This window comes from Sparus aurata, chromosome 19 (genome assembly GCF_900880675.1).
Source record: "Sparus aurata chromosome 19, fSpaAur1.1, whole genome shotgun sequence".
Taxonomy (NCBI): Eukaryota; Metazoa; Chordata; class Actinopteri; order Spariformes; family Sparidae; genus Sparus; species Sparus aurata.
Window position 1 is genome coordinate 5447689 of NC_044205.1, and position 23976 is coordinate 5471664.

Below are 23976 nucleotides of genomic sequence, written 5' to 3' on the forward strand. Positions count from 1 at the left end.
AACTTTAATACACACACAGAGCTGATTAATGGCTCCTGAGGCCCCTGGACATGTAAACCCCACACTGGCCACATTTCTTAACTCACATTAAGGATAAACAAACTATCACTATTAAATCTTAGCTCAGAATCTGTAACTGTGCAGACACCTCATAATAACATCACTGCTACCAAGAAATGTCAGGGAAAACGTTTCCAAGTTTGTTGAGAAGGCACAAGCATCACAACACACTAAAGGTAAGTGTCCTTTACGATTCTGTAAGGACACTCTCACACATAGCGTAAAGGCCTGAACCTCCCCTACGGTTAGTTAGAAATGAAGAAGCCTCTTGGATGAAAGGTGACACGTCTTCAAGAAACTGAAACAAATCCAGTTGCCTATAATACAGCGCTTACAATTACCTGGATGACTATGAACCTTTATCAACATACTCAAGTACTTCTTGAAAGCTGTCGTCAAGCCTTCTATACAGGAGTTTGGTGGCAGCTAATAACGTACTGTTTAAAAAATTACAAGCAATATATTTCCCAACACAACAAGCCTGATTTTGACACCAAGTGTCTCTCTTTGTTTACTTATATTGAATAAGGCATTTGCTTGTTTGGCTGGATTTGGAAAACCATATTTTTTGGTCCCATCAGATTGTGTGTACTGCCTGTGTTATGCTTACCTATGGAGTACTTTGCTTTGAAGCCTTTGTGTATAACACTGGTGTCAGTTCGAAACCTTAGCAGCATGGAGGAAGCTGTTGAATGTTGGGTAGATGGTCGGGTGTTGCCACAGAGCCGGGAAATTAATTCAGCGTTGAGAGTTGATCCATCATGCAGCTCCAAGTAGTCATGCACACAACTGAGAAATACATGAATGAATACCTGAATATAGATCTTGTGAAGGTCATGATGAAAAGACAATATAATGTGATAAATAGTTAAATACAATTCACTATTGTTTTTTAACTACTTAGTTTTAAGATCAGCTTTATGAGCAGTGATCCTCCAACAATGTCTGGCCTATAATCCAATTTCAGGTCTCTTAACTTTGACCCTACCAGCTATACAGTTGTCAAGCTATCATGTGAATATTAGGATAGCTTATTCGTAAGCACAAATGATAACCTTATTTCAAAGTAATGGTAAACTTTTTGGGAATATAAATGAGTTTCACTGCATCTATCAAAAAACAAGAGATGAGACTTTAGAAAAGGAAAGCAAAAAGACAGAGGAGGAATATAGTTTCCAAATAATGTACACATAAAACTGAATCTAAACAGTAATGAGCATGTAGAAAGGTGAAAAAAATAACAAAACATCATCCATAAGAGAAGGTAGCAGCTATACCTGGTAGATGGCTCAATGTAGAATTCATCCTCAAAATCAATTTGGACAGCTTCTCCATTGGGCACAATAATAACCCAGATACAGTCAATGTTTTGGGGGTAGTTCTGAGGATAGTTAGGTGAAGTGATATACCCTGGAGGATCATTATCATTTAACTCAATGAAGCCTCCACATGCTGCAAAAAAAGGGAAAGAATAGCTTTATATTGTAACACAATATTGACCATTATTACTCATTGAATCGAGACCATATTCTCCTATCCTTAATAATGAATACATAGGTGCTGTATGCATTTTACACTAACAAAAGTCTCTTATTGGTCACATCTCTTAAATGTGTCTTCATCAAATGGGTTTGAAAACCACTATGACTAGATTTCACAAGATATGATATGATGACTTGTACCGTGACGGAAAAACAGAAAAGATACTGGTTGTACCTTGACTGTGGGCTTCAAAGGTCAGCTTAAAGCCACTGGCCTCATTAGTAGCATCAGACACAAAGTGAACAAAGAGGTGGTTGTCAGTAGTCTGGAGGAGGGATGGCGGGCTTGAACCACAAATACGTTCCCCCAACAGTGGAGATGAACCATCCGGACCATTCCTGAGCTGTGGCGATAGCAGTGAATGAATAAGTGGGAGTAATGGAAGAAGCAATTTACAAACTGATCATTAATAGTCCAAATCCTCAGATAAAGAGAAGTGAAAGTAGAATGAAGTTGTTGCACCTGACTAGTATCATGCAATACAAACTTAATTCCAATTCACATTTTGAGGTGGTTTCACACTTGTAATTCAGGGCGGTGTTGGCCTAAGGTTAGAGAAGTAAGCTTGTGATCAGAAGATGGCCTGTTGTATCCCCAAAGTTGTAGGAAAGGTCTTGGTGGGTAATGGTAGTGCTTTCCCCTCCCTTATTAACACCACTGAGGTATCCTCGAACAAGGCCCTTAACCCCAACCACTCCAATGAGCTTCTCAGTTGCCAGCAGGTCAGACTGCGGCCATACTGGACAGCCTCTAGGTGTCAATCTGATCAGGGCATTCCTGAAAAAGAGAGCATTGCTCTCAGAGAATCTTGCCTGAATAAATGAATGACATTAGTCTGTGTGTGGTCTTTGCATTTCTCTTGGAAAGTACTAGGTGCTAAAGCAGTGCAAGACCCTTCATTTCTTTACCTACAGATCTGTCAGGGAAATATCTGTGTTCAAGTGCTGACATAAATACGATACATATTGTTACCAAATGATCTTGTCTAATCGCTTATACACATTAACTGACAATCGACAGATGGATTTAATAGTTTACTTTTAAATTCATACTCAAACTCGAATGGCACTCAAGTAGAACAAACGACTCAGACAGTCTTGTGGTTGATCTGTTTCGCTTTCAAATTATAAACAAACTCGAGTCATATGTGGTGGTGGAAGAACTATGAATCCAGCTTTAGAACCCTCACAGAAATGTGATGCATTGTCAATGTGTAAGTAATAGAAACACTGTGTTCATAATTTTGTGTTGATGCTGATGTGCAAAACTGTTACTTGCAGAGGTATGGGTCTGGTTACATAATTTTGTTCACACTATATTCATAATACAGTTTTGACATCCATGTGCTGTTTACCTCCAGGTAGTCTCCTGAGCTGCACCCAGTTCCATAGCCTTGAATCTGGAAGGGGCTCTGGAAAGTCATAGAAATCCTGAAGCCAGGCGTCACCATTACATGCCAGCTACAATCCAGACCAGACAGGTAGTTGTTGGGGTAAAAGGGACTACTTAGCACACCCCTGTCTACATGCAGCAGGCCACCGCAACCTGAAAAGACAAGTTTCACCGTTAGTCTTGTGAGTACAACATGATTTTTACTGTCAAAGAGTAGTAGCAGTAGTAGAGTATAACAGGAAATGTACAGAACAGGGGGAAGATATGACTAATAATGTCACTGGCCAGCATTCAATTTCAAATGGATTTTAAATACTGCATGACCAAAAACTTTTATCAAGCTAAAGGAGAGTCAAGATGTGTTGTAATCACCCCATATTTTCTAGAGTGTGAAGCTGCAAACACCGTCTGTTACAGCTAATTTCACGAGTTGGTGGTTGAGGAAAAACTTTGGGTGAAAAACCAGAGAGACAGCTACAGCAAATTCTCAGCTATTCTTGACTTTCTATAAATTCTGAATTAAATGCAATACATTAAGTGGTTTCCTTTCCTTGTAGAAGGTGTCAATTTGTCGCAGCATCTCTGTACCAGCCTGCTAGCTTCTGTGTCTAAAGTTTGTCTTACCTGCAAACATATAGCAGCTGTTTGAACACACTATTTACACTGATTTCACCATTTACACTAACTTTATGAAACAAGACGACATTTTATCGATGGTAAAAAAAATTCTACACAATAAACAGTAACTAATTTAGGCTACTTCTCTGTCTCCTGGGAAGAAAGACCCCAGACTCTCTTAAAAAAATGCTCTATTCAGTGAGTTGTTGATTCAGTAACTGTAACATTACTTTCTCCATGACGGAGTCAGTGGTCATCACATCTGCATGTTGGCTAAAGTGCAGCGGTTAGACTAACTGACACCAGGTAGAGAGCCCTGAGGTTTCATATATGACTGTTGCACATGCACGAAACAGGGCTTGAAAAAGTAAGGGAAAAACCTAGCTTTATAAAAACAAATGTAATGTCTATCTCTTATATTGTGTTTGCAGTAACACACCATTTATTAAACAAGCATTATTTAAAAAGGTATGAGCCAAACCAGAACATAACCTTGTACATCTGTTATTTATTATTGTGATACTACTGTAGTTCACCCTGTTCACCCTGCAGCAAACAGTGGCCATCCCCTCAGGCACTAGTTCATCACTACATGAAGGAGGGGGGTTTCATTAAATATTCTAGAGATATTTTCTCTAGAATATCTCTTCTCTATCAAGGTACTATATTGTGTTTGTTTACTCTACACAAAAACAAAAGACTTAAATTTTTTAAAATATTTTTCCAGGAGGCTGAGTGGTGGAGGTACTTCTTGGCCATGCCAGTAACCACCTGGAGTTATTTTTGATAGATTGTCTTTATTGTCACTGAACATGTTCAATGAAATTGGCTTTGCAGCTCCCATGAGCAAGAAAAGACAATAAAATACAATAAAATATTATAAATTACAATAAAAGTGCAATAAGATGCAATAAAATACTATAGGATACAACAAGAATGCATGAATCTATTGTTTCCTGACAAGAGTCCATGAGAGCACTCTACTGAGGGGCTTTATTTTTTACCTTTGCTAAGAAGGTTTTGTTTTGCCCCCTGTCCATTGGTTTATCAGATGGATTACACAAAAACTGCTAAATGGTTTTCAGATTAATCCCAGAATAGACCTCATTGATGTGGATCAGAAAAAAGGGAAGTATACAGGAATTTTTTCTCTCTTCCTTTCACAGTGTGAAATATGGGTGTTTTCCATTCGTGTTTTGGGGTTTTAGTAGTTGGTGAGGATGAGGCAAGGGTTGTTCAGTTGTTTGCAATCTGCAACCACACTGTTGAATACTACTACATCCTGTACACTGCTACCTTTACAATGGTTGAACCAAAATAATTGCATGCACCGTGTCAAAGTCACTGCTGCACACAGTAGAGAGCAATTTCTACCTTTATCTGATTAATACTGGCTAGTCTGGATTGGTTTTGAAAAACTGAGAGTAACAAATACATATGTCTAGTGTTTGACCTCTGGAGTAGGAAGCATTAAAGCCTCTGCCACTGATGCTGCTGTCTGAGGAGAAGTGAATGAACATGGAGTCTCCTGTTGAGTGGAAAGAGCCTGGAAGATGCCGACCACATACAGTAGCCAGAATGGGGGACAGACTTGTTGCACCTGAGAACACAAAAGGAAATCATTTGATCTAAAGAAGAACAAGTAGACCTACCACCTTTGTCTGTAGTCTGTTCTTCTTCCTCTTTTTAAAATTGTGTTTATTAAACCTCAAATTTGACACAAAAACACAATAATAAATTGAATCCACAACACTTATATAAAATAATATAATACTTGTGTAATAGAAATCTGAAATAGTGACATCATACTGCTTACTATAGCTATGCAGCCTGATTTGATCAGTAAACATTGTCTTCATTATGTATATGTGACAAAATAAATACAATTAATATTCTTTATTCAAAATGTGATTTGTGATACAAGAGGACAAAATATGCAAAGGCATCAATATCCTGACATTTAGTACGTATATAAAGGTCATGCTCCAAAAACACTAGATCCTACACTCGCTATAAGCCCCCTTTCTGAATTCCACATCCTTCGACATTCAACACAGGGTTTTAGAAAATAACATTTTTAGATGCATATTTCAGACTTGGAGTGTCCAAACACAGGAATATTTTGATGTGTAAAACATTAAAATAAAAGTAAATACCAGATTTTCAGTTACCTACACAGGCTTACCATCTCTAATGACAAGGCTGTCAAAGTAGCACATAGGGTAGTCCTCCATGTCCAGAAACAAGAGGTTGAACTCTACAGTTGAGTCTGGAGAACGTATCAACCAGGTACACTCCTGGTTAGTTGGGTAATTTTCAGGCCAGTCAGGAGAATAAAGGAAGCCAGGACTCTCCCCCGTCATTAACAGTCCACCACATGCACCTGAGAGAGAGAGAGAGAGAGAGAGAGAGAGAGAGAGAGAGAGAGAGAGAGAGATGGTTATTCACACGGGACCTTTTATTGATAGGACAGGAAACATGATGAGACAGAGGGGGGTTACATGCAGCAATGGGCCACAGGTCACAGGCCACAGACTTGAAGCCCGAGCTATCACTTTTAGCGGACAGGCTTTAATAGTGTGTAATTTCCTAGAGGGATTATATCGTAGCCCGTTTTGCAGCTGCTGGCTATAGCCGTCTTGCTGAATATAGAGCCAAATTTCAAAAATTGTTTGTTTAAATTATTTAATTCAACTGCGTTTTGTGGCATTAATTTGAGTATTGCTAACCTTATTATGAACATGAATGAATAATTAGACTTTAATGAACATTAAACATAACTGGAGAAGGCTTTTGGTGTTCACAGAGAAGACCAGATGTGGTGTATATGTTATCTAGGCTTTCCAAAAAAGTAAGGTAGACATAAAATTGGTGTGATATCTCATAATATCAGACTTATGACAACTCCTGTTGTAACAGCACAGCTTAAATGATACACATACTGAATATTGCAGAATTTTTTTTCTTCAAGTAATGAGCCAACACTGGCAGTGTAAAGCTAAAGCCTGCACTTAATTACTCAGTAAGTGCCACGTTGCTATCTTCTTTGCCTCACTTATCTTTTTGATTGTACAGTAGCATGAAATATGCATGTTTTTAATATGATGTGGTTGTATGTATGGTGGCTTAAAGGGGATAAACTGTTTTGTCTGACCTGGTGTGATAGTTGGTGGTGGTCCAGACTCCTGAACAGCGGTCCATTCCACAAGGAAGCCTCGTCCTCCAACCACTGTATCTGACTGGAACTCCAGGGTGATGGTGCTTGCAGTACTTCTTAGAGGAGGAGGCAGGGCAAGACCACAAAATGTCCCAATGGGGTAGTAATGAACACTGGGGCCATCAAATATCTGTAATGTAACACGATTTGAGGGCAGATTGGATGCATTGTTATGAATCAGTGGACCTTCCCTGGGCTGTCGCCACCACTTGGCTCTCACCAGGGCTCTGTTATCTCATTTTAATGACCTAATTTGACATTCAAAGACAGTTTGTTATATTGCAAAACCAAACAATTATTAACAATAATAATACGGAAAACCCTTTAAGCTATTTAACTGATAATGAAAAAAGTAACACCAATGAAAAGGAAAATGTATAGGCACTGTGTTTGTACAATCATCAACCCTAATATATAGGCATTGCAATTTAAATATGAAAGTCAATTATAGGCAAACAAACAATGTAAATGTCATCTTGAGCACACAAAAAGGACAATCACGATTTAATGTGGCATCATTTAAATGAATGTCCCTTGGGTAAGACGCCAGACGCCAGATAATCAGCTGTAACGATGCAGCACCTGTTTTTTAGGTATTTGAGCTTGTCCCTTTCTGTCTGTGGATTAAATCCTTGTTTTTCTTTGTATACAACTGTAGGGAAAATAATATAATAATGCTCCTACTTCTGCATGTTTGTGTAGTGCAGTGTAGTAAAAAAAAAAAAAAGGTGTGTCTGTCTGCACTGTTTTCTGTGTGCACCATGAACACAGCCTGTCTACCCTGGTCTATGACATTTTGTCTGTATGTCTGTATATGTCCACTGACACTGTATTGCCAGACAATGTCTTTCTCAATATCGTAACGGTGGTCACATTTTTGGCAACTTGTGTTGTCAGTCCAAAAAACACTCAATTTTACTGATGTTTAGGGCTGCCTTTCCAGTATGTGGTGTAATTTTAAAGGCCCAAGCCTTAACACTGCAAAGGCCCTCATGAAATGCAAACATGTGTTATTATTCTTCTGAATGAGCCATATCATTGAGGACCCAAAAACCCCAAAACAAATGAAGAGAGAAAAGAGGTTCTCACATAAGGTTGAGGCAAAATGGCTTGCCTGCAGCCCCTACACAGCAGCCCAGGCAGCAAGTTTTATGTACATGTATGAAAGTCCATACACATGTGAATCACACCTATACCTTCGAAGTAAGTGCCATGTCCAAAAACCCAACAGCAAATTCCCCATTTTTAATCTAGTGCTTATTCGGTGCAATTTGCATGTGTTGAACTCCAACAAACAAAATCCTCCAACTGCTTTAAACCAATCAGCTTCTACCTAACACCTTAACACATTTTACATGAAAAGATATAAAAGCTTGATTGTTTTTGCTGAGCATGTCACAGTGGTGTAGCCAATTTTGCAGATTCACCAGGACAATGAAAGTTCCTGTAAATCCACCGTGTATGCTTTAATCTGCTTTACGAGTCCTTGACTGAACACATTAACATGCTGATAGTCAGTTACTATCATAGCACCACCCAGTGGCACCCGGAAATGCCATTGTTTTAAAACTAAGGTATTACTCCTCGCCTCAAACATGGTGAGAAAACATCAAAGACCTTGATGATACCGCATTATGAAGAATGTTGCATGTTGACGGTGCAAACGTTCTGACTGTAACTGTAAAAGGATGAATCAAGGATGCAATGTGATTTCCAAGCACATACAATCTTACTTTGAGGTGGTCGTAGTAACAGTCATATAGGTCCTCTATGTCCATATCCAAGAACTGGATCTGGATAAAGCTGTCTCCTTCCACAGATATGGTCCAGCGGTAATTGGCATTATTGGGATACGTTCTTGGATAAAGTGGGGATGCTATCTGTCCAAAGTCCCCCGTCAGATCATTACCATACACTAGGAAACAGAATGGAAGTCAAAGTTAGATTTATCATTTTCTCTCATTTTATGTTTTCGCCAGACTAAATAGAACTCATGACATCAGTTAGATATATTTAGGACTACTGACAACATGAAGAGATGAAATAGTCTATTTACTGTAGGCACAAATGCAAATGTAGTAATGTAAAAATATACAAAAATATACTCTGCAGTAATATACTAATATTACTGCAGAGTAATTACCATATAAACTACATCACCATTACGATATTATCATTTTTAATGATGTAGTCAAAAGACACATTACTTTAATGCCACAGCTGTTAAATTAGGCTATTTTTAAGCCTTATCCTATTTTAGACAGAAATTCAACATCTTTACCAATAGCCTTAATACAGACTGGGGAAAGTACTCAGTGTATAAAAGACAGTGGTGAATTGTCTTCATACACAGACACTCACAGTGTGAGAAGGTGGCCCTGAATCCTGCTCCGCTGACTGATGCATCTGAAACAAACTTAACCCACAGGATGTGACCAATCACAGAGGTGTAGTTGGAAGGCAGCGAATTTCCACAGAAACGACCAACCAGAGACCCAGTGGAATTGCCCTCTCTGATTTCCACATAGTCATTGTGACAGCCAGAGTCTCCCTGTAGGTGAAAGACACTGACAAAATACAAGATTGTTACTTACAAGTATGAATAATAAAGTAAAACAGGGAATGTGCACTTTACATCTTGCTAGAAATCTTCACTATCTGGCCTGTTTTGTTTTTACTATCTCTGTTTAGGTTTATAAGACTGGCTTTCACAATAAACAAGATTTGATGATCACAAATCTGTCTTGAAATTGAAATCTTGTTTTCATGTTTTTTCTTAGTCTTTCTCATATTCTAATTACCATCATCTGTGCTATTGTCTTTACGAAAAAACCTGAAGAGTATGTCATCCAGTATTTTAGTGCAAATACTGGATCAGCATTTAATAAAAAAAAAACACAATTTACTGATTGAAGAAAAAATGTTAACACACTAATAGACTGTAATAAAATGTTCTAAATTCAAGCACTAAAAGCTATTTCTTAAAACATGTTTTCCTCCTTCACTCAGAAAACCATCCACACAAGCACTGTTTACAAAAATCTCCACTGTAATGTAGATGCAAAAGCAGTAGCAGCGGTTTGAGGAGCATGCCAAGCCAACAGCTTCAACATATAAACATAACACAAAAGCCATGTTAGCCAACAGAAGCTTGGAAAAAAGCTCTTGAGGTTAGGCTACCGACATACTCAGATAATCTCAAGAAAACGGGGACTGGGAGTCTTGCCAGTGTGAGTGCACCAACATCTTAGCCACTTTCCTAGATCAGTACCCTGTGATGACCCCAGCGGTTCTTCACCATAGGAGGATATGTCCAGCATCGTGTAAACAAAGGAGATTACAGCTCACAACTTCTACATCAAACAAATGATAGAGGTGCTCAATCACACATCTTATATCAATATCTTGAGCCTAGAAAATGTTTTTGAGTGGACGAAAGGCCAAAATGCACAGAAAAAGCTAGCTTTTAAAAAAGCACCTTTGTTGACATGAGTTAATGAAGACTGAAAACAGACATCAGCTGTCTGTGAACACCAGACCAGACACTAATTTTGGGTAAGAGGTCATCAATTTAGAGTCAGTGGACAGGCCAGAGAACATTCATGTCTGACACAAGAAATCATCTTTAAACAGAGACTAGGGATACATAATCACTTGCCATGCCCATAAGTACAAAACTTAATTCATGTCATGACACCTGAGCAGCTATTGTTTGCTGAAGAAGATTATTGGATACTGTCGAAAGCTCAAAAAAAGCTCCTAAGTGAACTTAGAGTTTAGAATAATTCATCACAGATGTTATTCCAAGAATGACCCATCAAGTTCAAATTGACTAACATAAAAGAGAGCTGGAGGCGGTTCCCTGGTGAGCTCTTGATGGTCCACACACACTCCAAATTAGGTGGATAAGCATCTGGATAGTTAGGACTGTTAAATGCACCACTCTCCATCACCAGATCTCCTCCACAACCTAAGCAGAAGAAGGGAAAATAATCAGTTTTTCTTGATCTTGTCATATTAGTGTTTGTGTGTGTATGAGAAGAGGCTGCATTTGAATTTGCAGTGATGAGTGTTAAGTGTGTGTGAAAGAGAGAAGAATATCCTGGAATGTCTTACTTGAGGTGGATGCTGAGTAGGTGGCTCTGAACCCCTTTCTGGAGACCGACTGATCGGAGACAAAGTTGACGACCAAAGAGTTACTGAAGGATGTTACAGGGTGAGGGAGGGAGCCACAGTAGCGCCCTGATGAAATGTTACATCATATTTCCATTAGAATTTAAGGCTACATATCATATTACTGATTGAACAAGTTGTTGACTTGTTACATTCATTCAGCCATATTCAGCTAAACAATGTCATCACATACTGTATCATTGTTAACTATTCATGGGTTTCATGTGACGTCACACATGAGTCACAGCGCCATCTTGGAGACCGTCTTAGGACCGGAGCTACGGTAGTCTAATGTAAACAATGCCGTCTATCTGCTGTGCTGTAGGCTGTAATAACAGCAAGTCAAACAAAAATGGACATATATTTTATAACATTCCCAAGAACACGGAAAGGAGACAGAAGTGGATAGCTGCAATTAGAAGGAATCGTTGGACGCCGACAGGACACTCCAGGCTGTGCAATGATCATTATATTTCGGGTAAGTTCGTTGACTCTGAACTGACGTTAGTTAGCCTAGCTAGCAGAAGTGGAAATTAGCACCCACCGTAAAATACCAAATAATGGCCGGGGCATTTATTTGTTTTAACCACCTAAAAGACCAGGCGGCAATTTGGGACAGGCGTTTAATTCCCTTCACACACAAAAAAAACGGGATGAAAATGTCACAAACTTCGCCAGCTTCTCGGTGAATTCTCTGGGATCCTTCTGAGAGTGAAGTTGTTGCGGCGGAGGAAACTCCTCATCTCTGCTGTCATTCACGGTGGCGTACATTTGTTTCTCCATCGTCCTGATCATTTTGGGGACACTCTCTCGTGGCGTGCCCGTATGCTGATAACTCATCCCCGCATGTTTATCTCAGGCTCCTCACTAGCCTTCTTCCTCCCTCCAGCAGGCAGCCTGGCCCTGCTGCTGTCCTCCTCGGACAAACGCTGAAGCTCAGCTTGATTTTTTCGCCAATCTCTCACTCTCTTGGTGTCGACAGAAATGTCTAGCGTCTGCTTCTCCCGAGTTTACCTCTGCATATTTTAGGACATAAAGTTTGAATTCCAAGTCGTACTTTTTATTTTGTTTGCTGCACCGGAGCTGGTGCTCCCTGCTGTATGGCGACGGGTTGTGTACAAGTTAAATGAAACTATCGCCAAAACAAATATTTGGCAAATGCTGTGCGGACAAAAGCGGGGATAGTAATCCATTTGGGAGTACATGTGGATCCAATCCTAAAATACTTGTTTTTGTAACATAGCGCTGCTCTTCCTCCGTGGAGAGATGAGTTTTTCTAGCCATTTCCCCTCGAACCAGTTGAAGGCGCTAACAGTACAGTCTATCGTACGGTCCTTAGTGGTCCTCAAGATGGCGGCCAGAACGAAAAATTCACGTGACTGAAACCCATGAATAAGCTTATCTCATCATTTACACAACATGCCTTGGTGAAAATAACCTGATACAGCAGACAGTGCAGACATACAAATCCAGTCTGTTCTCTGTCTCTCTCTATTGTATACATATACACACACACACACACACATACACACACACACACACACACTATATATATATATATATATAAGTACCAATTGAAGGAGCCTGGTAGTTATCACCATCCAGGATCTCCACAGCATCACGGGAGCAGTTGGAGGTCATCTCTAACTCAAAGTCAGTGAATGACAGGGTCACATGGTTGACTGCCCACAGAAAGAAAAGTTAAAGGTTAAAAGTATATCCAACAATAACATTTTTTTGTTTGAGGGCTGACTAACATAACTCACATGGTTCCTGTGCTCTGATGATCCAACTACAGTTCTGACTGGGCGGGTATTGTAATGGATACCGTGGTGATACAATGGCCCCACCAATATCATCTGTTGTGATGGTTGCTCCACAAGCTGTCAGAAAGAAAGAAAGAAAGAAAGAAACATGGTCAGCATCTTCCACCCCTCATCCACCCGAACCTGCAGGCTGGTTGAAATATCAACAATAGGACATGAAATGTGACGTGGCAAATGCAACATACAATAGACTTGCAGTATGAGAATTCATATCAGAGTCCTTAAAGAGTAACTGAAGCCCAGATGTTTGGTTAAGTGCTTCTTCAAAAAATGCGTCAACACGGGCACAGTTAGGTGTATGGTGCAAAGGGTTTTTATTTGGCTTCTAAAATTAGACATGGATGTATTTTGGGCTGAACATAAATGAAAACAATCAGAGTGTCAGCTCCTATTCCCTTTATTAGCTAGGTGGAGCACGACCTGGAGCACTGCAAAACAGTGGCTCTGGTCTTCACTGAGGGACAGAGATGTGGTCCTCGCTTGCTGGATCCTCCGCTCCGCCATTTCACAATCATCTGTCCCATCAACAACTCTGTTTGACTGCATATGAAAAAAATACACTGGTATTCAATATGCGCATGTCTTTCTACATGTTTTTTTAACAAATAAGAAGCTAATCACTGCATCAGTTAGGGTTAAATAACTTGTTTGTAGCTGAAAAATATTAATCACTAAATATCCAATGGAAGGCCTTTACTTCTTTGCTTAGTTAAATCCACGTGGTTATATTTTTTTGGACCAGGCAATATAGTCTATAGCATAGCATAAGGGAGTACTCAAAAGGACTGATGGACAGAAACTCAACCCCTGATCTTGTGACTTAAACTGAGAGGTTATAGGAAACCCACCTGTAGAGAAGCGAGCACTGAAGCCGCGGTGGCTGCGACTGGAATCAGACCTAAAGCGAACATAGATGGTGTTCTGGGTGGAGGTGATGGGGGAAGGAGGACTGGTGCCACACAAATGGGCTAGCAGAGGAGAAGATGTGGTTGAACCATCATGGATCTACAGAGGGACACACATATGGTATCAGGAAAACTATGTAGCGTGAACTGTACAACATCAGCAAGCACTACATTTTGTTTGCTTGTATGGTCAATTGCAAACAGACTGTATTAAAGAGAGAGTTTCAGACTTTTCCAATTTTCCCTATCCTATTTATACACACACAAACACACACATGCACACACACTTACACACATACAAACAAGCATACAAATTACTATGCATATTAGGGGTGAAAAGTATCAAAATACGTACACACCAGTGCTTTGAACACTTGCCTGCCTGGCTTGCATTCAACTAGATAGACTCCTAGAAAAACAAATCTTAGAGGCAAGTGTTGCGTATCAGTGCAGGGTTAAGTGATGCTGATGTTGGTAAGTGTGAGAAACTATGTCGCCACGCCTGACGCGACATCAAAGAAGGCTGTTTTTATCCAGAGAGTGACGTATCACAACATATCGCAATGTATCGTAACATATTATAACGTATCACAATGAATCACAATGTAGTGTAATATATTGTATTATAATGTAACATATCATAACTCAAGATATCGTAACTCAAGGTATTATGACTCAAGTTATTATAACTCAGCTAGTAATGCATTATAAGTTATCATAAAATATCACAATGTAACGTAACCTAACATAGCATAACATGACTTTCAGTAAGATATCTTAATGTAACGTACAGTAAGAGAACCACAACATCTTGTATTGCAACCCAACATATGGCAATGCAGTTGATCGAAACATATTGTAACTTTTTGTATCATAATGAAATATATATGGTAACTGCAGTAGTGCTACGATACCTTGTGCTACAATACGTTTCGATACGCAGAGTAACAATACCTTGGCGTATTGCAATGTATCGCAATGCCATGTATTGTAAAGCCAGGTATTGTTATGCTACGTATCGCAATGCCACATATTGGAGCACCATATATCGTGACGTATTGTATTGTATATTGTATTCAAACAGGACCAGGTCATCAAATCTGCCAAGACCACTTCAGGGCTGTACGAGGTTGGTTTTCAAAGGGTTATTTCTGCTGTAGATCGACAAGTTGGCAGTAACCATTAGAGATTTGTACTAACCCTGTCACTAACCCACACGCAACTATGGATATTCACAAACCAGAGGAAAAAACTCCAAACCACATAGGGTCTGAATGTTCTACAAGTTCATTTATAGTTTTATATTTGGCAGAATGCTTTTGAACTAGAAATTAAGTTTTTATAAATCAGTCACTCACAGCCACATAGTCCCAGGAGCAGTTGCTATGATATTCAATGTCCAGGTCAGAGAAGTTGAGTAAAACTCTGTGGTTGGGATCCACACTGATAACCCAGGAACAGTCCACATTGTTGGGATAGCTGTTGGGATACAAAGGAGAATGGATCTCCCCTGACGGAGCAGTGACTGGGCCTCCGCAGCCTGCAGGAAAGACAGCAGTTAATCAAAGGTTACTAAGAGTGCTGATGCTGATAGTGGTGATAATATTAATAAAAGTAGTGTCCCATTTGTCCATTTCATTGTCCTGCAACCAACCATTAGCCAGGAGCAGTCATAAATCCAAGATGGATGAGCAAGAAAGATGCCACAGGCAGAGATCATCATCAGAGATTGCTGCTCTTAATCCAAAAACCTTGTGATTGGCTCATAAATCATAAAATGACACGTTGTCAATGAGAAGATTAATGTTAAGTGAAACTAACTCATAGCACATTTTTTTCCTTTTTTTTCCACAATATTTTTCTTTTCTTTTCTGTTTTTAACACTTTGACATACAGCCCTTACATTCGTTCACCTTCATTCACCGCTGCATTTACTTGAAGACAAATAGTAAAGACAAAACAAAACATAACACACAGAACAGAAATGCTCCACCTGTTAGGGAAAATGGTAATCTATATAAAATCGACTGGTATATAATAATTAGTGCAAATTAAGACAAATATGTAGAAAAACAATATAAATCTTACAAGATCGGAATCTGCATTGTCCACAAAGACTAGTTATCCACTTCTTCTTCTGTTAAATCCAAGTCCTTAATGTAGTTGATGAAAGGGTTCCATATGTCCTTGAATACATGCTGTTTAGCCTTTAATATGTAAGATAGTCTCTCTAATGGAAGGTTTGCTAGCATCTGTCTTATCCATTGAGTAGTACTTGGTCTATGAATCTTTTTCCACAGTAATGCAACACATTTCTTAGCATAAAGCAAGCTGAGGTCTATAAATGCCCGCTCACTCCTACTATAGTTATGTTTCTCTGGGTATAGGCCCAGCAGAAAAGATTTAGGGTCCAGTACGATCTGTTTTGAAATGATCTTCTCGACTATAGCTCTTACCTCTTCCCAGAAAATTGTAATCTTTCTGGATTGCCAAATGCAGTGAAACAAAGTTCCTCTGGATTCCAGACATTTTCTACACACGTCTGGTACATTTTTGTTATATCTATTTAAATCTATCGGTGTCACATATGTCCGCATTAACCATTTGTACTGTATGAATTTAAGATGTGTATTTATAGATATAATGTGAGCATTAGCACAAGCTGCTTTCCAATCCCTATCCGAGACTTCTGATTGCAAGTTGTCCTTCCATGCGTTCAACTTATACTGTGAATTTTCTGGTGAATGAGATGTCAGCAACCTGTAAACTTCTGATATGAACGTAGACCTCAGCTCCTCAAAGGACATCATAATACCTGAGTCTGTTAAATACAGGTCTTGGACCATTTTAAGTCCCTTAGTGTGCCACATTTTGAACGCTGCATCCGCTCTCCCTGGTGCAAAAAACGATTACCCCATACTGGACTATATTGAGATAATGTATGCTGTTCCTTTAAATCTTTCTGAACATCATACCATACCTTTAACATATGCTTTACTATTGGGTTTTTAGTTTGTTTCTTTAGTCTTTTTGCTGTGTCAGAATATATGTATGAGGGAAGAGGCAATGCTAGACCGTGAGACTCCATTTCAGTCCAATGTGGAGGCTCATTTGTTGAAAAGTAGAACATCACAGACCTCAGCTGCACAGCCCAGTAATACCACAATAAGTTTGGACACCTTAAGCCCCCTCTATCATAAGGCAAGTACAACAAAGACAAATGAAGTCTTGCCCTCCTATTCTTCCATATAAATCTCACAAACATATTTTTAGTTTTTGAGAAAAAATCAAGAGGAGGTGGCAGAGGAATATTTTGAAATAAATAGAGTAGCTTTGGCAGTATATTCATTTTTAAAATATGAATTCTCCCAATTATAGATACTGGTAGTGACATCCATCTATCAATTGGATTAAGATTCTTTCTTTCATTTGAGTTAAGTAATAATATAGAAGATTTTGTGTTATTCACCTTATATCCCGAGATATCACCAAATGTTTTGATTAACTGTAGCACAGCTGGTACTGATTTGTTTAAATTTGATATGAATAGAATAACATCATCGGCATATAAGGATATTCTATGTTCTATCGGCCCCACAGTTATGCCACAAACTTGCTGATGTGAGCGCCCTCCGATTTCGAGAGGTTCAATTGCTAGTATAAACAATAAAGGAGATAATGGGCAACCTTGTCGGCACCCTTTTTTGATTTTTATTGGTTTTGAAATATTTCTAGTAGAATTTTTATATATCACCATAACCCATTTTATGAAATTATGTCCAATTCCAAACCTTTCTAAAACATTGAAAAGATAAGGCCATTCGACCCTATCAAAGGCCTTTTCCGCATCTAACGATAAGAGTGCTTCATCTGACATTTCTTTGTTTGTATGAATAATGTTCAATACTCTTCTTACATTATGAAAACCCTGTCTTCCTATTATAAATCCATTTTGATCTCTATTAATAATATTTGGCAGTAACTTTTGTAGCCGTATTGCCAACAGCTTACATATTATCTTGAGGTCGGAGTCTAACAACTCATAGCACATTTGCTTGAAAGACTTCTATATTCACCAGCATATTTTGGTTGTTTGCGGTAACTTGTTTTGTTATTTGTTAGGTTATGTCCGATGTGACAATTGGGCACTTTCACTCTGCATGATGCTCTCCAAAAGGATTTCATTTCTCTTATTAAGTTGTTACCAGTGTTGCTACAGTTACCTTGAAAACGTAATCCGATTACTGATTACTCCTTTAAAAAACGTATAATTTAGTTACTGTACTGATTACTTGTTTTTAAAAATAAGATTACAAGTTACTTTATTAGTTTACATTTAGCAGCTGCCCACAACACCCCAACTGCCTATACATAAAAATGACAACCGGTTTTGCCAATACTTACTTTATTGGAAGTGCATTTTTAACAGTAATGCCAAGCATGGCATTGATAGTAGTAGGGATCTTGTTTATTAAGGCTTCTTCAACTTCTTCAACCCTCCGCTATTTACTTGTTTTGCACCAAAGTCCAGCTTTTGTTATTTGGGTGGTGGGGGGCCTCCTGCAGAAGTCAAGGCTGAGGCTTTGCTCGCAGCTCTCTGCTTAACACAACCTGGTGGGACTCACTCTGTAAACTTAACTGTGCTGCGACTCCTAATGTTTCTTCAAATTTGACGTGTTTTTGAAACTTGATAGTACTTTGTCGCCATCACAGAGTGTACAACGAACGTTAATATTCTCATCTTTAGCTGACACAACTCAAAATAATGATTGTATGTCCAGTTAAGAAAACACTCATCTCTCTCCTCCCTCCATTGTTGTTTTTGTTTGTATCGCTGCTTGGTGTTACACATGAGTTGTCCTCATGCTGAAAAACGTGACTTGACGCATACGTGACATCACTCCCCGAGACACAAGAAGAAAGCATATAGAATAGAACTATGTATAAGGAAAATGACAAAAATAATTGTAACGCACAGTGACTTGAATAAGTAACTTTAATCTGATTACTGGTTTGGAAATATTAAAGCATTAGATTACTTGTTACTGACAAAAATTGGTCAGATTAGTTACTTTAATCTGACCACTTTTACTAAGTAACGCGTTACTGGCATCACTGCTTGTTATTTATCTTACCTCATGTATTATAAAGATGAAATGATGACACTAATGCAGTCCCTATACAGTTGTGGTGGACATCATTGCAGTTTTGAGTTCCAATGATTTCTACAACTCTCATTTTTCTGTTAATGGGATGAAGGGAGCACATGCTACTTTGTCACTATAACATTCATAAAGTTTGGTCCAATAATGAATTTATTATAGGTCTTCTGAAAATGTGACCAAATCTGCTGGGTCAAAAATATACGGACAAAAATGATACTTTTATTTGGTTAAAGGTCCCTTTTTACCTCAGTTAGGTGGTTTTGAAAGCCATCCACAAGCTTCTGGACATCCTCTGGCCACATTTTTAACCACTCCTCTTTTTTAACCATTCCTTTGACACTTTTGATGTGTATTGGGATCACTGTCTTGAAGGAACACTCAACTACACAAGACCCAATCTTCTGCTGATGGTTTTAACTTTTCCTGAAGACTTTGGAGATAATCCTCTTTCTTCATTATTCCATTTACTTTCTTTAGAGCAGCAGATCCACTCGCAGCAAAGCAGCCCCAACACATGGAACTACAACCACTCACCTCTGAACATATTGCTGGTCAGTGTGGTCATTGTTCAGATAAATAATACACTCTTTTAGATCAATGCTGAGATCAACGCCTTAGTCTTTCCCACTATAGTGTTTGTGGCTGAGTCTCATGGGTGTATCAAACACAGCCTTTTAAAATGGGCCCAGAAAAGTCGTTATCAATCACGATACCTCAAAAGAAGTTAAAAGGCCATGCTATAAAGAAAAGTTGACCCACACAACTTTTCATAATCACCTAAATTGATTGTTCAAGTTACTGTATGTACATTTTCAAGCCAGCAGATTTGGTCACATTTTCAGAAGACCCATAATAAATCAATTACTCAACCAAACCTCAGGAAGGTTTTTTTGTATGTATGTGTATGCGTATCTAAACCTTTGACCTTTGGCATACATACCCTTGACTGTATGCATGTCATATGGACATGCACGCAATAATTTCCACTCACCTCCCTGGACTTCAGCCCAGCTTGCATTGAAACCTCGACCACTGACATAAGCATCAGATTTGAAGCGCACTGTGATCAGGTTGCCAGTGCTGGAGACAAGCATTGGGCTGGATGTGGTGCTGCAGAGCTTGGCTAGCACAGGGGCTGAAAGATCTGGGCCTCCATAAACCTAAGATGTAGTCAAAGGTAATGGTCAAACATTCAACTGCAATGCTGCTCACCATTTCAAAAATAATCAAAGGTCACCAGTTTCACTATTCTGTCATTTATTATACAATTTATACATTTAATAGGAAATTAAGTATGTCTTAGGTATGCCAACACAATTGTCTTCAAAAAACCCCCAAGTGTTATGGGACAGTCAAACGGGGATAGCCCCAGTAGGACAGTCCCAAAAGGTCCCATACAAAAGCTCAAGAACGTGGCTGTGTGCTGCTTTTTAACAGAGGTGGGAGGGTTAACCAATTTCTCACCAAACTAACAAGTTTTCTTTATAAATGAAGTATTTTGTCTTGTAAAAAAAATAAAAAAAATAAATCCTGTTCTTAAACATTTGTGGCAAGTTAGTTTTCAAGTGTGGTGTCTTCCTCACTTAATTGTGGTGCACCAATGAGTCATATTGGGTTATTTTGCATGTTCTGAGCCAAACTTAGTAGGATGAGATAGATCCATAAATCAATAACTTACTTCCAAAACATCATAGTTGCAGTCTTGGTGGAACTCCACGTCAAACTCATGGATAGTAAGTGTTATGCTGCTGCCAGCTGATGTGGTGATATACCAGATACACTCCCTGTTTTCTGGGTATCTGTTTGGGTAGTCTGGGCTGGTGAAGGAGCCACTGGGAGCAGACAACTCCCCACCACAACCTGGAGGGACACAAACCAATCACAGGGGACTAAATACTTTATTTTAGATTGTTCAAACTACTTGTGCAAAGATATCATCTAAACCTGACAGTAATTATACATATCATTTTCAGATGTAGCACAGCTGGTTCTTAACTACTTTGTGCAGTTCAATATACACCGCCAATACAGGTGGCTGTAACCTGGCCATACTGACAAGTTACGTGAAAGGAGACAGTTCTGTGAGCAAGTCAATATACGGGACCGGCTCTACAAGGCTACAGTTATGAGTTTTGGAAAGCGTTTAACCTAACAATGTCACCTACGCAACTGTTGGGTGTGAAGACTTCTAATTACATATTTTCATAGTCTTATATTTCATTTGGATTTTACAGAACAACTGTGGCTCTCTCAAGTTGAAAAAATGATCTTTTGACAACCAGTTGACAAACATCATATGTATAAGCCATGGCACAACTCAACAGGATCTTACATTTTTTTGTCTGTCACCATTCACGGCAATACCTATTTTTTTTGGAGATTACATGTCGCTGTACATGTGACATCTATTGCATAAATGTCCGCCCTGGTAGAGGGATTCCTCCTCTGTAGCTCTTCCTGAGGTATCTTACATTTTTTTTAACCCTTTTCTCCATGAGGCAAGTCTTTCCTCACTTGAATTGATGGTCTAAGGACGAAGGACGTCGTTCACTGTACAGATAATAGAGCCCATTGAGGCAATGTGATTGTGATTTTAGGCCATATTAATAAAATGTATTTGATTTTATTTGATTTAACAACATACATACTGACAATTGTGATTTACTCTAGAATAACCTGTTTGCTAAGGGAACATTAACAAGCTGGCAGGTGTGACCTTTGTTTCAACAATGGCCCTCTTCTTGCCACTCTTCCATTAAGGCCCGATTTGAGGAGTGCACGACTAATAGTTGTCCTGTGGACAGATTCTCCCACCTGAGCTGTTGATCTCTGCAGCTCCTCCGGAGTAGCCATGGGCAACCTTTGGCTTATGCATGTGGACCCCATTAACTAATTAGGTGACTTCTGGAGGCAATTGGTTGCACTGGAACTTATTTAGGAGTATCAGAGTAAAGGGGGCTGAATACTTCAGCACGCCACAATTTTCAGTTTTTATTTGTAAAAAAAAAAATGGAAACCATGTATCATTTTCCTTCCACTTCACAATTATGCGCCACTGTGTTGGTCAAACACATTAAATCCCGATAAAATCCAGCTATGGTTGTGGTAGTAACCTAACTAAATGTTGAAAAGTTTCAGGGGTATGAATACTTTTGCAAGCCACTGTACTCTCATTGGAGTCATCTACAGGCAGCAGCTATCTGTGGTCTCGGTATTGATAGAACTGCCATGATAAAACATGCTAGATCCACTGGTTCAACTTCCTGCAACCAGCCTCAGACTGTTTGGAAATAACCACAGAAAATACTTAAAACCACCAGATCAAACTTGTAAACTGTGCTTATTTATCAATTCAAAATCATTTTTAACAGGTATGTTACACTGAAACACTTCAAACATGGTGTGATAGAGTAGAATCATTGCTTGCTTAGTCAACTATATGTAAAAGAAGAAATTGGAGATTGCAAAAGGGGGGGGGGGGGGGGGGGGAATCTTTAACATCCAAAACATCCAAAATTGTGAATTAAGCCTCGAATCATCTTCTTTTGGCACTTGCCATAGGATTCCCAAATTGTCTTTGCATTATGATGTGAAAACTGTTTTAATAGGGGATAGGTGCAGCAAGTGTGATTGGTTTCGATTATCGGTGCCTCCAGAGTGCAGTGATCATTGATGTGCCGCGATTTGTACCAGGCAAGTTAATTTACAGGATAAGTGCCCTCATTTTTAAAACTTCTAAAAACTGGAGCAGTTTTTATGCACTCATTAAGAAAAGAAATCTAGACATCTGTATGTAGTGGACCTGTTGATTTCGCCTGGCCCACGACAATGAAAAACATGTCCTTCTTACCATTCTGGTACCACATCATCTGGAAGCCAGACATGGACACAGTGGAGTCTGATCTGAACACCAGTGTGAGGGCTGAGCTTGTGGTGGTGTTGGCTGGTGGGGGTGTGGATCCACAGAATGTACCAATCAGAGGAGCTTGCTCATTAGGCCCATTATAAAGCTAGAACAGTAATATTGGATGAAAGTGGTATGAGTGGAAAATATAAAATTGGATTATCACAAAAAATGTATATGTATGCTGTGGGTGGACACAAATAAAAGGGATATTTTACAAATAATGCTACAATACCAACACTTTAGTACAACAATAAAATGTTCTGCATTAATTAAAAAAACATGTCAGATTATAACAAAGACCAGACCATGAACAAAACACAAATTCTATTCTATTTTTTCTTATTCATTTTTGTATGTTTTTTATTTTATTTAATTTCATTTTACTCTTAGTCAATTTCTTCCTTTCTTTTAGTTATTATTTGCACAATTTGCACACCTCCAAAATTTGCACCCCCCTTGTATTGCTGGGTCAAATTGAATTTCTCCTCCGAGGATCAATAATGGTTCATCTTATCTTACAATTATCTAAACTGCAGTGAGACAATGAACAAAGAGCTGTGGGGTCAAAACTCAAGACTGTATCTGCATTGTTCCAAGCTGAGAGTACTGAGTATAAAACTGGAAAGTGTTTGACTCTTTTAGTCAAAATAATTACTGGAAAATCCTAGTTTGAACCTAGTAATTCCCAGTGTAACCAACACTGCAAATAATGATTGTATCCACCCTGAAAAAGCATATAAATGGCTACTTGACGCTGGTTGAAGGGAAGAAAAATAAGGAGGTGTTGCATTGTTCCTCCTGTCTGCCACTGATGGCATGTTCATTCTATGGTGAAGGCCAAGCTGGGACCATCAATATTCTCTCTCTCTCTTTTTAATGTCATGCAGACCTCTCCTAGGTGCGCAGGTACGTCAGTTTCTTCAGTCATGACATTGTTGTGTCAGGACACAAACGCTGAACAAGCTTCTCTGAGTTGCTTATCATGCGGCAGAGAGCCAAGGGCCCCCCACCCACATTTTCTGGGTCAAGCCAGCCGAGTTGTATTCCAGAAGGTTAAGAGACATTACCTAATGGTTGAGAGGAGAGGCTGAAGAGAGTTTCATCCTTGCTTTTAAGGAGTTGTGAGAATGGGAAGGGATGTGTGATGTCCCTACAATCGAGAGCCTCCTGG

At 39.1% G+C, this 23976-nt stretch overlaps 1 protein-coding gene across 1 annotated transcript in view; it reads right to left on the minus strand.

The window, feature by feature from the left end:
• The window catches only part of cubn (cubilin (intrinsic factor-cobalamin receptor)), a 114734-nt gene that overhangs the window by 36419 nt on the left and 54339 nt on the right, over positions 1-23976 (minus strand). Inside the window, exons 28-45 of the mRNA XM_030398587.1 lie at positions 22749-22908; positions 20577-20758; positions 19890-20058; positions 15092-15273; positions 13677-13833; positions 12769-12885; positions 12574-12684; positions 10946-11071; positions 10667-10799; positions 9191-9396; positions 8563-8744; positions 6767-6959; positions 5798-5995; positions 5066-5212; positions 2957-3147; positions 1777-1945; positions 1338-1512; positions 671-849 (exon numbers count right to left, since the gene is read on the minus strand). Of these exons, the coding sequence (XP_030254447.1) occupies positions 671-849; positions 1338-1512; positions 1777-1945; positions 2957-3147; positions 5066-5212; positions 5798-5995; positions 6767-6959; positions 8563-8744; positions 9191-9396; positions 10667-10799; positions 10946-11071; positions 12574-12684; positions 12769-12885; positions 13677-13833; positions 15092-15273; positions 19890-20058; positions 20577-20758; positions 22749-22908 (2977 nt within the window). The remainder of the gene's footprint in view (positions 1-670; positions 850-1337; positions 1513-1776; positions 1946-2956; positions 3148-5065; positions 5213-5797; positions 5996-6766; positions 6960-8562; positions 8745-9190; positions 9397-10666; positions 10800-10945; positions 11072-12573; positions 12685-12768; positions 12886-13676; positions 13834-15091; positions 15274-19889; positions 20059-20576; positions 20759-22748; positions 22909-23976) is intronic.